We start from the raw sequence: 12,252 nt of genomic DNA, 5'->3' as shown, positions 1-12,252 counted from the left end.
CAGTAACTCGTCATTTAGCATTAGGTATATCTCCCAATGCTATCCCTCCCCCCTCCCCCCACCCCACAACAGTCCCCAGAGTGTGATGTTCCCCTTCCTGTGTCCATGTGTTCTCATTGTTGAATTCCCATCTATGAGTGAGAACATGCGGTGTTTGGTTTTTTGTCCTTACGATAGTTTACTGAGAATGATGATTTCCAATTTCATCCACGTCCCTACAAAGTACATGAACTCATCATTTTTTACGGCTGCATAGTATTCCATGGTGTATATGTGCCACATTTTCTTAATCCAGTCTATTATTGTTGGACATTTGGGTTGGTTCCAAGTCTTTGCTATTGTGAATAGTGCTGCAATAAACATACGTGTGCACGTATCTTTATAGCAGTATGATTTATAGTCCTTTGGGTATATACCCAGTAATGGGATGTAGGCCTCAGCCTCCTTATCTGTACAATGGGTGCAATAGCGTTGCCCACAGGGCTTTTGGGATGCTCAGGCTACTGTGATAGGCTTCTGTCAACACATGGAGTGACAGTCCCCAGTGACCACCAGATACCTGGTTATAGCCACCATCCTGCTCCCACCCAGGAGACCCTGGGAGGTGAGGAGCCCAGGCTGGGAAGCCCTGCCTTGAACTGGCTGCAGGGCAGTCTGGGCCTTAAGCTGTCGCCACTGTCATCCTGAGCCTAACAGTGGGATTTCTGAGTTCATAGTCTCTGTCCTCTTAGCATCTGGGATCCTGGAGGCTCACATCCATGCTCTGGGCAGGTCATGTTCCCTCTCTGAGCCTCATCTTCCTCCTCTATGAAACAGAATCATAAAAAGCGTACCTCCAAGCAACTGGGAAGATTCTGGAGCTGATGAATGCAGGTAATGGGGCCAACTGAGGCTAACTGTTGTCTGCACACAATAGGCGGTGGCTGTAACATCTGCCACACCTCCACCCCTGTCTCAGACAACTGCCCTTCTGGCCTCTGATGCTTCAACCACCTCCATCCTCCAGCCCTGCCCATGTCAACCGCTCTTGCTAGCCCAGCAGGGGCATGCTGGCCCCTGACCACTGGGAAAGGAGAATTTCTGAAAAGAATTAAAGAATTGAGGCCGTAGGGGGTGGGGGCCGCGCAGGCCTTTGAGTGGGATGAAAAGGCCTGGAGAGGCCTGGCTACTCCACATTGTCTGCCTTGGACAACAGCGGCTGGCCTTTAGGAGGGGACCCTGGCTGGAGCTGCAGCCAGGACAATGGCCAGGGCAGGTTCAAACACTGTCATCAAGAAGAGAAGGGCAGATTTGCAACCCAGCTCTTCAGTGAGTAGCCCATGAGTCTAAAAGATGATGCCAATTCCCTAGGGTCTCAGTTTGTTTAACCGTTGAATGGGGACAGTTTTCTCTACCTCATTCGGTCCTTGAAGGATTGATGAGGACACTATATATAATAATGGGTCCCACCATGTCAGGTTCTGGGAGCTCCTCCGTAAAGGCCAGCAGGGAGGAGGTTCCCGGCCGCTAGGAGAGCAGAAGGAAAACCGTGCTCTCTCTTTTCTCTGTCCGAAATGCCAGGTCCCTGGGGAATCTCTGGCACTGACCCACTGGGCTGTGAGACCACCCCAGTCCCTCCTCCGAGGGAGATAAATAGCCTGGGTACAAAACAAACAAACAAAAAACAAAACAAAAAAACAGGAACAGGGAAAAGGGGAGAGAGGGTCCACGAAGAGTCGGCTAGGGGGTGTCATAGGCCTTTCCCAAGTGCAGGGGGAGGGGCCTTAGGGACAGGGGGACAGAAGGGCCAGGGCTTCGCCCTCGTTGCGCCCCTTCCCTCTCCTCTCGGGCTCCTGGGTTGAAAGGGAGGGAGTAGGGGAGGCAGCCAGCTCCGACACATGGAGTAGGGGACCCCGCACTCGCGGGAGCCTCAGCCGGACCGCGGGATGGCCGTGTCCCTGCCCTCACCCGGGCTGGGGACTGGATCGCCCTCCCAATCCCGGCCCTTCCTGGAGGTGGGGGCGTGTGCGCGCCGGGACCCCCGGCCAGCGGGGTGCAAAGGCGCCGGGAGCTCTTACCTGCGTCCGGAGAACGGAGCTGCCCCGATGCTCCACGCAGCGCCGCCTCCCGGGAGCAGGAGCCCGAGGCAGAGCAGCGCCCAAGCCCGCGGGCCGCCCATGCTGCACCAGGCGCCCTCCGCGCGCGGCCCCTCGCGGTCGCCGCCCCCAGCCTGTCCTCCCCGCCTGCCTGCCCGCGCCGCCAGCCGCCCCGGACGCGCGGAGCCCGGTTTCCAGCTCCGCGGCCGTAGGGCGGGCAGGAGGCGGGCGGGGGCGGGGGCTCGCGCTCCCGGCCTCGCCCGGCCCCTCTGCGCGGCCCCCCGCCCCCTGCGCCGCCGCTGCCAACCCGGAAGGAGCCCGGAGGGGCCCGGGCGGCCAGGGCGCCCCCGCCAGGAGGCCCGCCAGGTGTCCACCTGAGCCCCATGCCCTGCGCCGCGGGGCCCTTTTGGGGGCGGGGTGCCAGCTCCTAGGTGTCCTCCCACGGGCTGTAGACTGGGAAACTGAGGCCCGGGCCACGGTCCCAGACGCAGCCGGGACCCGAACCCACCTCACCCACCTGAGCGAATGATATCGGGGACTCATCCTTTTTCGACACCTTTGCGGGATCCAGCCCTCCAAGGAAAGCTTCCTGAGCAGTGCGCGCCACGTGTACTGGGCACCTCACCGCGGCCACTTCACATCCTATCTCAGTGACTCTTCAAGCCACTCTGCTCGAACTGGGCACAATATCCCCATTTTACAGAAGAGAAAACTGAGGCCCAGGCACTCACAGTCTCCCTAGGAGGAGATCTGGGCTGACCCCATAAGTGCAGAGTCTGTTCTTATTCTCATTTTACAGGTGGAGAAACTGAGCCACAGAGAGGAGCTGTCATTTACCTAAAGCACCGTGGCAGGGGTTTGGCAGAGCCAGGATTTGCACACAGATCGCCTGACTTCGGAGAGTATCAGCTCTTAACCACAGCACTTTGGTCTATGCCTTGATTTCACCATATGTAACAAGGTAAGAATTGGTGGTGTGGTTTCTTCATCTGGGGTACATGGATGGGCTTCTGGAGGAATGGCTCTGCATCCCACAAAGGTATATGGAATCGTAGTGTGTGTGTGCAGGGGTGCATGTGTGTGTCGTATGTGTGTATGGTGGATGTGTGTGCATGCTTGATGTGGATTTATGTGCATATGTGTGTCTGTGATAGGAGTGTACGTTTATAGGGAGGGACCAGAGCTCTCATCAGAGGGCACCCAGACCCCCAATCTCCCAGGGCAGTCTCTAACCCCGCCTTCTGCCTGGATTGATGGGCAGTAGTTAGGCCTGGGCTGGGGAAGCCCTTGCCCAGCTTGGCTCCTTCCTGTTATGGCTTGTCCAGACCCACGGTCCCTTCTAGAAACACTCCCCAGAAAGGATCTGCCAGTCACTGGATTGCCCCTCCTGGACTCACCAGGGGCAGGCAGCATAGGCCACCATAGGCAGGCAGGCAGGACGGGGGATCCATCACCAGTGTGTCCACATAGAGAAAGCTGATGCCCTGTCCCAAGAGACAGGTAGTGAGAGCTGGGTTCAAACCCTGCCTCTGCTACTTCTGCTCCAGTTAGCTCAGGCAAGTCTTGCCCCTCTTGGAGCCTCAGTGTTTCTTTTGCAGGGAGGACAGTTGTACATTCCTTACAGGAGTGTGGGAAGGACTGAGATATCATGGTAATGGCCTGTCACCCACTCTCCCCTACTTCACATAGTCCCCCAAGGGCTCCCTCTCCCTCCAGCGACATCACCATGGTGCCAATGTTGCCCCCTTGGGGAGCTGTTGCCCTCCCTTTCACGTGAAATTTTGGCGCATCTCCTGTGCCATCTCTCTGACCTCCAAGAAATGCAGCTTCGTACCTCTCTGGTTAGCCCTTGTTTTTGACACAGCTAGATCAATGACTTAACACCCTGGATAATTCGTCACTCCTGAGGAGCCATGCCCCCAAGAGGATGCCAGGCCTGTCTGAAACCCCAATCAAGGGGCCCAGATAAAAAACCATCACCCCACGGGATGCTTTGAGCTGTTTAGGAAGCTCAAACATGCAGCTGTTTAACACGCAGCTGTTGAGGAAGGAGAAGCACTGGATAATGCCTTGGAGGGACTGAGAGGTGTCTAGCGTGTCAGATGGGTGCTGCAGAATGAGGCGGCACTGCTACGTCTGTTTGCAACATGTCTGAGATGCTCCTGCGATTAATGGCATCCACGTTTCTTAACCAATGCCATCAAACTTGTGGCAGACTCAGGCCGCTGCAGAATTTCCCCAGCAAGAGACTCTCCTGGTAAAAGCTGTTATCAACATTTTCATATCAGAGAGGGGCCTGTCCTTGCTGAGGCTGGGATTCCCGGGTCCAGGGTATTTATTTATCACTATAGACAGAACTTGTGGCTGTGTGACCTGATGGTTACCACCCCACAGGCCCTGTGACCCATAGGCCAGGGTGTCAATTCCAGAGCAACCTCTGGGAGCTGTGTGACCCGACACAAGTCACTTCCCCTCTCTGAGCTTCATTTCTTTGCCTGAAAAAACAAGCCACAGGACCTTCTTTTTTTTTTTTGAGTCAGGGTCTCACACTGTCACCCAGGCTGGAGTGCAGTGGCGCGATTTCGGCTCACTGCAACTTCAACCTCCTGGGCTCAAGTGATTCTCCTGCCTTAGCCTCCTGATTAGCTAGGACTACAGGTGTATGACAGCACATCTGGCTCATTTTTGATATTTTTTGTAGACACGGGGTCTTGCTCTGTTGCTCAGGCTGGTCTCGAACTCCTGGCCTCAAGCAAACCTCCCACATAGGACTTTTAAGGTCCCTCTGGCTCAAGAGTCTGAGCTTCTGGGAAAGTGTGAAAACTTCAGGTCTCTCCTTCAGTGGCCCTGGGGCACAGCTGAAGCCCCTGTTTAAGGGCTCACTTTCCTGTTGGATGACAGCCTGCTTTCTGGTCCTCTTTCCTAGTTGAGTGGAAAGGCAGGAAATGCCGTGGGGGCCTGGGGTTTTGATTATTTGAGGTTTCAATGTTTGCTGAAACTGAGAGGAGAGGGGCCGCTGGCTTGAGGTCTCAGGGCCTGTCCCTGAGGGCAGGGCCTCCCCACTGCGGGGCCTGGTCCTTTCCACTGCCAAGACCAGACCACAACCGCCAGTAACGACAGCAGCTTCCGTTCCCCAGCGCTGACTGTGCGCCAGGTGCTGTGCTAAGCATTTTGCTTGTATTGTCTGCTGCGATCCTCTCCGCCACCCGGGAGGCAGCCTTATTGTCCCCAGGTGTGGGGCTCACGGCTAGTGAGTGATGGGCAGCTGCCTATGAGTTTACCCAGCAGACCACACTGCCACCCACTGGCTGAGCCCTGAAGCGGGGCTTCTTTGGGGTAAGAGATAACTTGGCTCCCATTTGGAGTCCCATCTTGGGGCTGATGAGGCCAAAGAGAATGTATGGACACATACCCAGACCTGGACCCACACCCAGATGGACCACACAGGGACACACACAGACACCCTTCCAGGGCAGGCCATGGGATCCGGGAAACACAGCCCGTCTGGGGCAGATTCACTGACGCATCCACCCTGGCCTAGTCCAAACAGGAAATGTTTTATCCTCTTAACAAACAACCTGGGCGGCAGCCTCCTTCCCCTGTGAAGTCTCTCGGGGCCGTAGCTAAGGGACTTTTTCCTCTCGCTGTGTCCTACAGGACTGTCTCTCCAGCTTGGGTGTGCCCCATCATATCAGCCCTGTGCACACACTAGCTCGTGTGAGCTCAGGCACTCTTCCCATATCGTGCCTGTTCCATAGGTGAGGAAGCAGCCTGAGGGGTCCTCAGAGTCCATGGCCGCAGCCCCCAGAGGCCCAGGCCTAATTGCCAAGGCAGTGCCTGGACACCATGAAGGAAGGGACCGTGTAAGGCCACAGCCTTAAAAGCTGCTGACCAGACAAAGGACAGGGCCCAAGAGCAATGGCTGCTGTCTGCACTTTTGATCAGGGGGTTTGGCCCTCCTGTCCCTGGCTCTCAGAGATGGGAGCACCCTGCAGGGCCAGGGTCAGGGCGCTGGGAGACCTGGGCGGTCTGCAACTGCCCAGCCGAGTTATTTATGCTCCATGGAGCTGCCCTTCTCATTCACCCAGCTCATTCCTTCCCCAGAGGGCTGGGACTGGGGCTGGAAGGGAGTAGCGGGAGGAAGGAAGCTGTCAGAAAATCATAAATTAGGGCTCGGGAGGGCCTTCCTGTCCTCTGGAATCTCCCGTTTTGCATGTTTGAGGGGGGTACAGGGGGACGACAACAGAATGACAGGGCCGGACATAAGCGAGCATGGCAGGACAGGGCACCTCTTGTTGGAGTGAGGAGACCTGGATGTTCTATGTGATCTAGGGAGTCCCTTCTCTCGGAGCCTCAGTTTCTGCATCTGGAAAATGGGGGTGATGTGAGGACTCAGGGACTTTCCTGCAACTGTGCTTTGTTGACTGTGCAGGAATGGACAAATGAGAGGCTTTCTCCTTAGCAACGTTTGTTCCCCCTTCCCCTCCTCTGGCAATTTCTCCTAAATCCTCCCCTTTCTGACACCCCACCTCTGCCCTACTTGCCTTCTCTCAGGTCCCTTCCTCTGCTTCTCTTTCATCTCCTCTTGCAAAAATGGATGAACAATATCTCCATATGCAGCATCCACCCAACTAGGGGGTAGAGGGAAGAGCTCTAGGCTCATTCCTACTAGAGTGTGAATGACTGATGTGTTTAATGTTTAATGTTGGGAGGAAGGGGAGTTAACAGGGCTTCCTGCCATTTAAACCCTAAATTGTTGGTAGTGGAACTTCTAGCCTGGTGAGGGAAATGTTTGGTGACCACAGCCTAGGAACGCCACGTGGCCTAAGACCTTCTGTATGGGAAGCTGTCCATCTCTCACCCCAGCGAGGTGAAGCCCACTCCTGGCTGGATGCATCTGAAGTGGCAGCTGTGAGTCCCCGTGGTTGGATGGATCTGGCAGGAGGGAAGGACAGACCAGAGAAGCCCCTCAGAGCAGAGGCCCTGGAGCAGCCCACCAGCCCTGCCAGTCTCAGGTGGCACCTGCCAGGTCATGAGCATGTGGGCCCACCCCACCTGACAGCTCCAGGATGAATGGGGAGGTGGTGGTGGTGCTGAGAAGCAGGAGGAGAATGAGAGTGGTGGGGAGAGAGGAGAAGTCAGAGACAGAGACAGAGAGATATAGTGAGAGACTCTCAGAAGAAGAGAGTGTGCCAGCTGGCCAGAGAGAGAGGGAGACAAAGTGATCTAGAGAGATGTCTTCATCTTTCATAGAAGGAGACAGAGGGAACGACAGAGAGACAGAAAAAGAGACAGACAGACTTAGAAGGAGGGATTCTTTTGTAAGAGGATCCTAGGTGGTTGGTCTCAGCTCCCGTAGGAGCCTGGCAGAGGGGGCAGGACCGGGGCACCACCCCTCCACCATCCCGAGCCTCATGCGTTCTCAGCACCTCACAGACTCTGGCCTCCCTCAGACCCCCATCCCATGCCAAGGGTGGGGAGCCTGTCCTTCCTCCATTGCCCACCCATGCATCTGGCAATGGCTGCCCGTGGGCTCTGGGCTGCCTGGGGCTGGAATACATCATGCTTGGGCCGCCCCGTTAGACAGAGCCCTTGGGCCCAGGGGTAATGGATTCCTAACCGGAGGCTTGGTCCTGGGAGTCTTAGGTGGATGGACAGCTATATAGGGAGAGAGGGACCTGACTATAGATTGTCCCTGCCCCACCATCCGGTCACCTTGCAGGGCTAAGTCTGGGTCCTCTTTCCCTGTGTCCATTCCTTGGCTCCATCCCATCCAGCCTCCGCCCCCTTATGGGATGTGGCATCGGTCTCCTCGATGGCCTCTTGTCTCCTCTGATACTTTCAGTCCTGCAGAATCTTCTCAAAGGCAAATGGAGCCAAGCAACCCTGAGAGGAAAACCTTCCAGTCTCCCTGTCCCCTTCAGGCTGAGAACTGAAGGTGGCCCAGATTGCTTATCCTCCCACTGTCCCCAGACCCTGGGACAGACCCCCCAGACCCAGGGTGGGCTAGGGGATGTCTCAGTTCCCTAACCCACCCTGTGCACTCCATCTGTCTGCGGGTTTTCCTGCCCTGTCCCTCTGCCTGCCAATACCCACTCACCCTGCCTGAGCTCACCATCCAGTCTCAGCTCAGACATCATCCCCACTCCACCTCTAGAGGGATGTTTCACACCCCCAACACTGGGTCATGTGTCTACTGGGGTTCACCACTCACAGCATTCTGGGCTGGGGACATCTGTTGATTTGTGTGATTCCCCTGATGGATCATAAATAGGCACAGATGCTGAGCCCTTTTTATAACCTTTCTAAGAGTTCTAGGGCACATACAACTCCAGAAGCTGTACAAGATACATCTGGGTGCATAACAATTTCTGTTTTGTTGTTGTTGTTGTTTGGTTTTTTTTTTTGAGACAAAGGCTTGCTCTGTCACCCAGGTTGGAGTACTGGAGTACAGTGGCATAATCTTGGCTCACTGCAACCTCCACCTCCTGGGTTCAAGCGATTCTCCTGACTCAGCCTCCTGAGTAGCTGGGATTACAGACATGCATGACCACGCCTGGCTAATTTTTGTATTTTTAGTAGAGACAGGGTTTCGCCATGTTGGCCAGGCCAGTCTTGAACTCCTGACCTCAGGTGATTCACCCACCTCGGCTTCCCCAACTGCTGGGATTACGTTATGAGCCACTGTGCCAGGCCACAATTTCTGTATAGAACAAAAACACAGCTGACTCTTGAACAACATGGGTTTAAACTGATGGGTCCATTTATATGTGGATTTTCTTCTGCCCCTGTCACCCCTGAGACAGCAAGACCACTCACTCCTCTTCCTCTTCCTCCTTCTCCTCAGCCTACTCCACATGAAGACAAGAATGAAGACCTTTATGATGATCCACTTCCACTTAATAAATAGCAAATATATTTTTTCTTCTTTATGATTTTCTTAATAACATTTGCTTTTTAAAATTTTTTTTTCATATGTTTAAGAGACGGGGTCTTGCTGTGTTGCCCAGGCTGGTCTTGAACTCCTGGACTCAAGTGATCCTTCCACCTCAGCCTCCCAAAGTGCTAGGATTACAGGCAGGAGCCACCACACCTACCCACATTTTCTTTCCTCTAGTCTACTTTATTGTGAGAATACATTATATAATAACATACAAAATATGTGTTAATTTTTTTTTTTTTTGAGATGGAATTTCACTCGTTACCCCAGCTGGAGTGCAATGGTGTGATCTTGGCTCACTGTAACTTCTGCCTCCCAGATTCAAGCGATTCTCCTGCCTCAGCCTCCCAAGTAGCTGGGATTACAGGCATGTGCTACCACACCCAGCTAATTTTGTATTTTTAGTAGAGACAGGGTTTCTCCATGTTGGTCAGGCTGGTCTTGAACTCCCGACCTCAGGTGATCCACCTGCCTCGGCCTACCAAAGTGCTGGGATTACAGGTGTGAGCCACCGCGCCCAGCCTTAATGGACTGTTTATGTGAACAGTAAGCTCCCAGTCAGCAGTAGGCTGTTAGTGGTAAAGTTTTTGGGGGAGTCAAAAGTTATGTGCATATTTTTGAGTGTGCATGAGGGGGATCACTGCCTTAATCCCCATATTGTTCAAATGTCAACTGTAATATGATTAATTGTGGAAATTTTTGCAATGTCTAAATCAGATAAAAAGGCTAATTTTCTCCACATATAAAGAGCTTTCACAAATCAATAACATTTGATCAATGACTTAATAGATAAATGAATAAAAGTTGTGAACAGACAACTAACTCAGAATGAAAAGGCTTCACGCAAAACAAAAGCAATGTGCTTACGTGTGGTGGCTCACACCTATGATCCCAGCTCTTTGGCAGGCCATAGGAGGATGATTACTTGAGACCAGGAGTTCAAGACCAGCCTGGGCAAGATAGCAAGACCCCTATCTCTACAAAAAATTTAAAAATTAGCTGGTTGTGGTGGTGCACACCTGAGCAAGATCATGTCTTTAAAAAAAAAAAAAAAGAGAGAAAGAGAAAAAAAAGAATTCAAATGAAAATCACAATGCAAAGCTGATGGTAAGGACTTAACATTTTTGATAAAATGGGTTGGCAAGGGTATGGGGAAAATGTCGCCTTCGTGTGTGCCCTCTTTGGAGCACAGTTGGTAAATATATAAAACTGAAAGATGTATACCCTTTTGACCCAGAAATTTTACATCAAGGAAGTTTCTTACAGGTATATTTGCAAAGAACACAAGGAAATTAAGTGCAGCACTATCTGCAGTAGCAAAAGACTGGAAGCAACCTAAACGCCAATTGCAGGAGACGGGTGAATTAAGGTATATCAGCCTGGGCAACGCAGCGAGATCCCATCTCTACAAAAAATACAAAAATTAGCTGGGCATGGTGGCACGTGCCTGTAGTCCCAGCTACTTGGGAGGCTGAGGTGGGAGGATTGCTTGAGCCCAGGTGGTCGGGGCTGCAGTGAGCTATGATTGCACCACTGCACTCCAGCCTGGGTGACAGAGTGAGACCCTGTCTAATAAAAAAATTAAATACATCCATCAGTGGAATACTACATTGCTGTTAAAAAGAAAGAGGGGCTAAACAAAATGTAGTATATGTATACAATAGAATATTCACCATAAATAAAGGAACAAAACACTGATACAAAGCTACAACACGGAGGAACCTTGGAAACATTATGTTAAGTGAAAGAAGCCAGACATGAAAGGCCATATATTGTATGTATAAGAGAAACCCACACTACGCAAATCCATAGACACAGAAGACAGATTAGCGGTTGCCAGGGACTGAGGGCAAGGGATGCGGGGGTGTCCACTCATGGGTGTGGGATTTCTTTTTAGGGTGATGAAGGTGTCCTGCAATCAGGTAGTGGTGACAGTTGCACAGCTCTGACTATACTAAAAACCACTGAATTGTACACATTAAAGGGTAAATTTTTTGACACGTGAATTATATGTACATAAAGATGAGGTAGATCTAAGTGTTTTGGTATGGAACTAGTTTCCAAGATCACCTGTTAAATGAAGAAAGTTAATACAGCTGTAAGTAAAGGATGCTGCCATTTAGGGGAAAATTGCAGGAATATATACTCATCAATATTAATATTTGAATTATGCATTCACTTTCTATAGAAGGATTCACAAGAAACTGACTGCCTTCAGGAAGGTGAACTGAGGGACTGAGGGTGTTAGGTTTTTTTTTCTTTCTTCTTGAGTTGAAGTCTTGCTCTGTCACCCAGGCTGGACTGCAGTGGCACAATCTCGGCTCACTGCAACCTCTGTCTCCCGAGTTCAAGTGATTCTCCTGCCTCAGCCTCCTGAGTAGCTGGGACTACAGGGGCACGCCACTGTGCCGGGCTAAATTTTGTATTTTTAGTAGAGACAGGGTTTCACCATGTTGCCAGGCTGATCTCCAAATCCTGACCTCAAGTGATCTGCCCACCTGGGCCTCAGGTATTAGTTTTCATTATGAATCCCTTTGCGCTGTTTGAAAAAAATTTAGCGCCAAAAAGTATGCATGGCATAGGCACCCTTTGCCCTAAAAATGAAGTGTGTGTGTGTCTATGTGTCTGTGTGTCTGTGTGTGTGTACCTGCATGTGTGTCTGTCTGTATATGTGTTTGTGTCTGTGTAGATGTCTGTGTGTCTGTGTGTGTGTGTGTGTGTGTGTCTGTGGTGTGTGTGTGTGGTTTGTTGTAAAACAGCAGCCCTTGCCATTCCAGGCTCCAGGAGCTGTTGTCTGCAGCCGGGGAGTGCTCCTGAGTGCTGTGTGGAGGTTTCCATGTAGGTTTCCACCTCCAGGAAGAAAGATGGGGCAGAGGAACCACAAGTGACAGGGCTGATTCAGGAGTTCCTCTGAATCAGGCCCCAGCCCCAGCCCCAGCCCTGGGAAGCTGTGAGGATGGCTCCTAAGGGAGATGACCCCCTCCATGCTCTCCCAGGAGGGACCCAGTGTCCTTGTCCTCAGCAGGCATGGCCCAGGGCTCCCAGTTGCTCAGGACACACATGAGTGGAGGCTATTCAGAGCGGTGAGTAGGGGAGATAGGGGCCTGACCTGAGGGAAGGGCCTGTCCCAGGAGGTGGGCTGGCGGGCAGCCAGGGTTCCCCCTACCCCCGGCCTGCCCTACGTCTGCAAGTTGGGGCCTCACAAAGCCAAAGTTGGCTGGGTCCTGTGTCCTCCCT

At 52.6% G+C, this 12,252-nt stretch overlaps 1 protein-coding gene and 1 long non-coding RNA gene across 7 annotated transcripts in view; one reads left to right on the top strand and one right to left on the bottom strand.

Annotated features, from left to right (window-relative positions):
- The window catches only part of EMID1 (EMI domain containing 1), a 54,803-nt gene extending 52,532 nt beyond the window's left edge, over positions 1 to 2,271 (bottom strand). For 2 of the 6 annotated variants that reach the window (XM_054543290.2, XM_054543291.2), the window contains exon 1: positions 2,058 to 2,269. In XM_054543290.2, the coding sequence (XP_054399265.2) occupies positions 2,058 to 2,158 (101 nt within the window). In that variant the 5' untranslated portion in view covers positions 2,159 to 2,269. Of the gene's footprint in view, positions 1 to 2,057 lie in introns of all 6 variants that reach the window. The other 4 variants (XM_054543287.2, XM_054543289.2, XM_054543288.2 and 1 more) reach the window with 4 other exon arrangements.
- Positions 800 to 9,976, top strand: LOC129052607 (uncharacterized). Its single transcript, XR_008517680.2, has 3 exons — positions 800 to 1,308; positions 2,875 to 3,036; positions 8,923 to 9,976. It is a non-coding gene; the product is annotated as an uncharacterized LOC129052607 (long non-coding RNA).
- Positions 9,977 to 12,252: the final 2,276 nt, after the last annotated feature.

The sequence above is a fragment of the Pongo abelii genome, chromosome 23 (genome assembly GCF_028885655.2).
Source record: "Pongo abelii isolate AG06213 chromosome 23, NHGRI_mPonAbe1-v2.0_pri, whole genome shotgun sequence".
NCBI classification, from domain to species: Eukaryota; Metazoa; Chordata; class Mammalia; order Primates; family Hominidae; genus Pongo; species Pongo abelii.
Note: the sequence above shows the minus strand (reverse complement) of the source record. Positions and strands in the feature narration are given on the sequence as shown.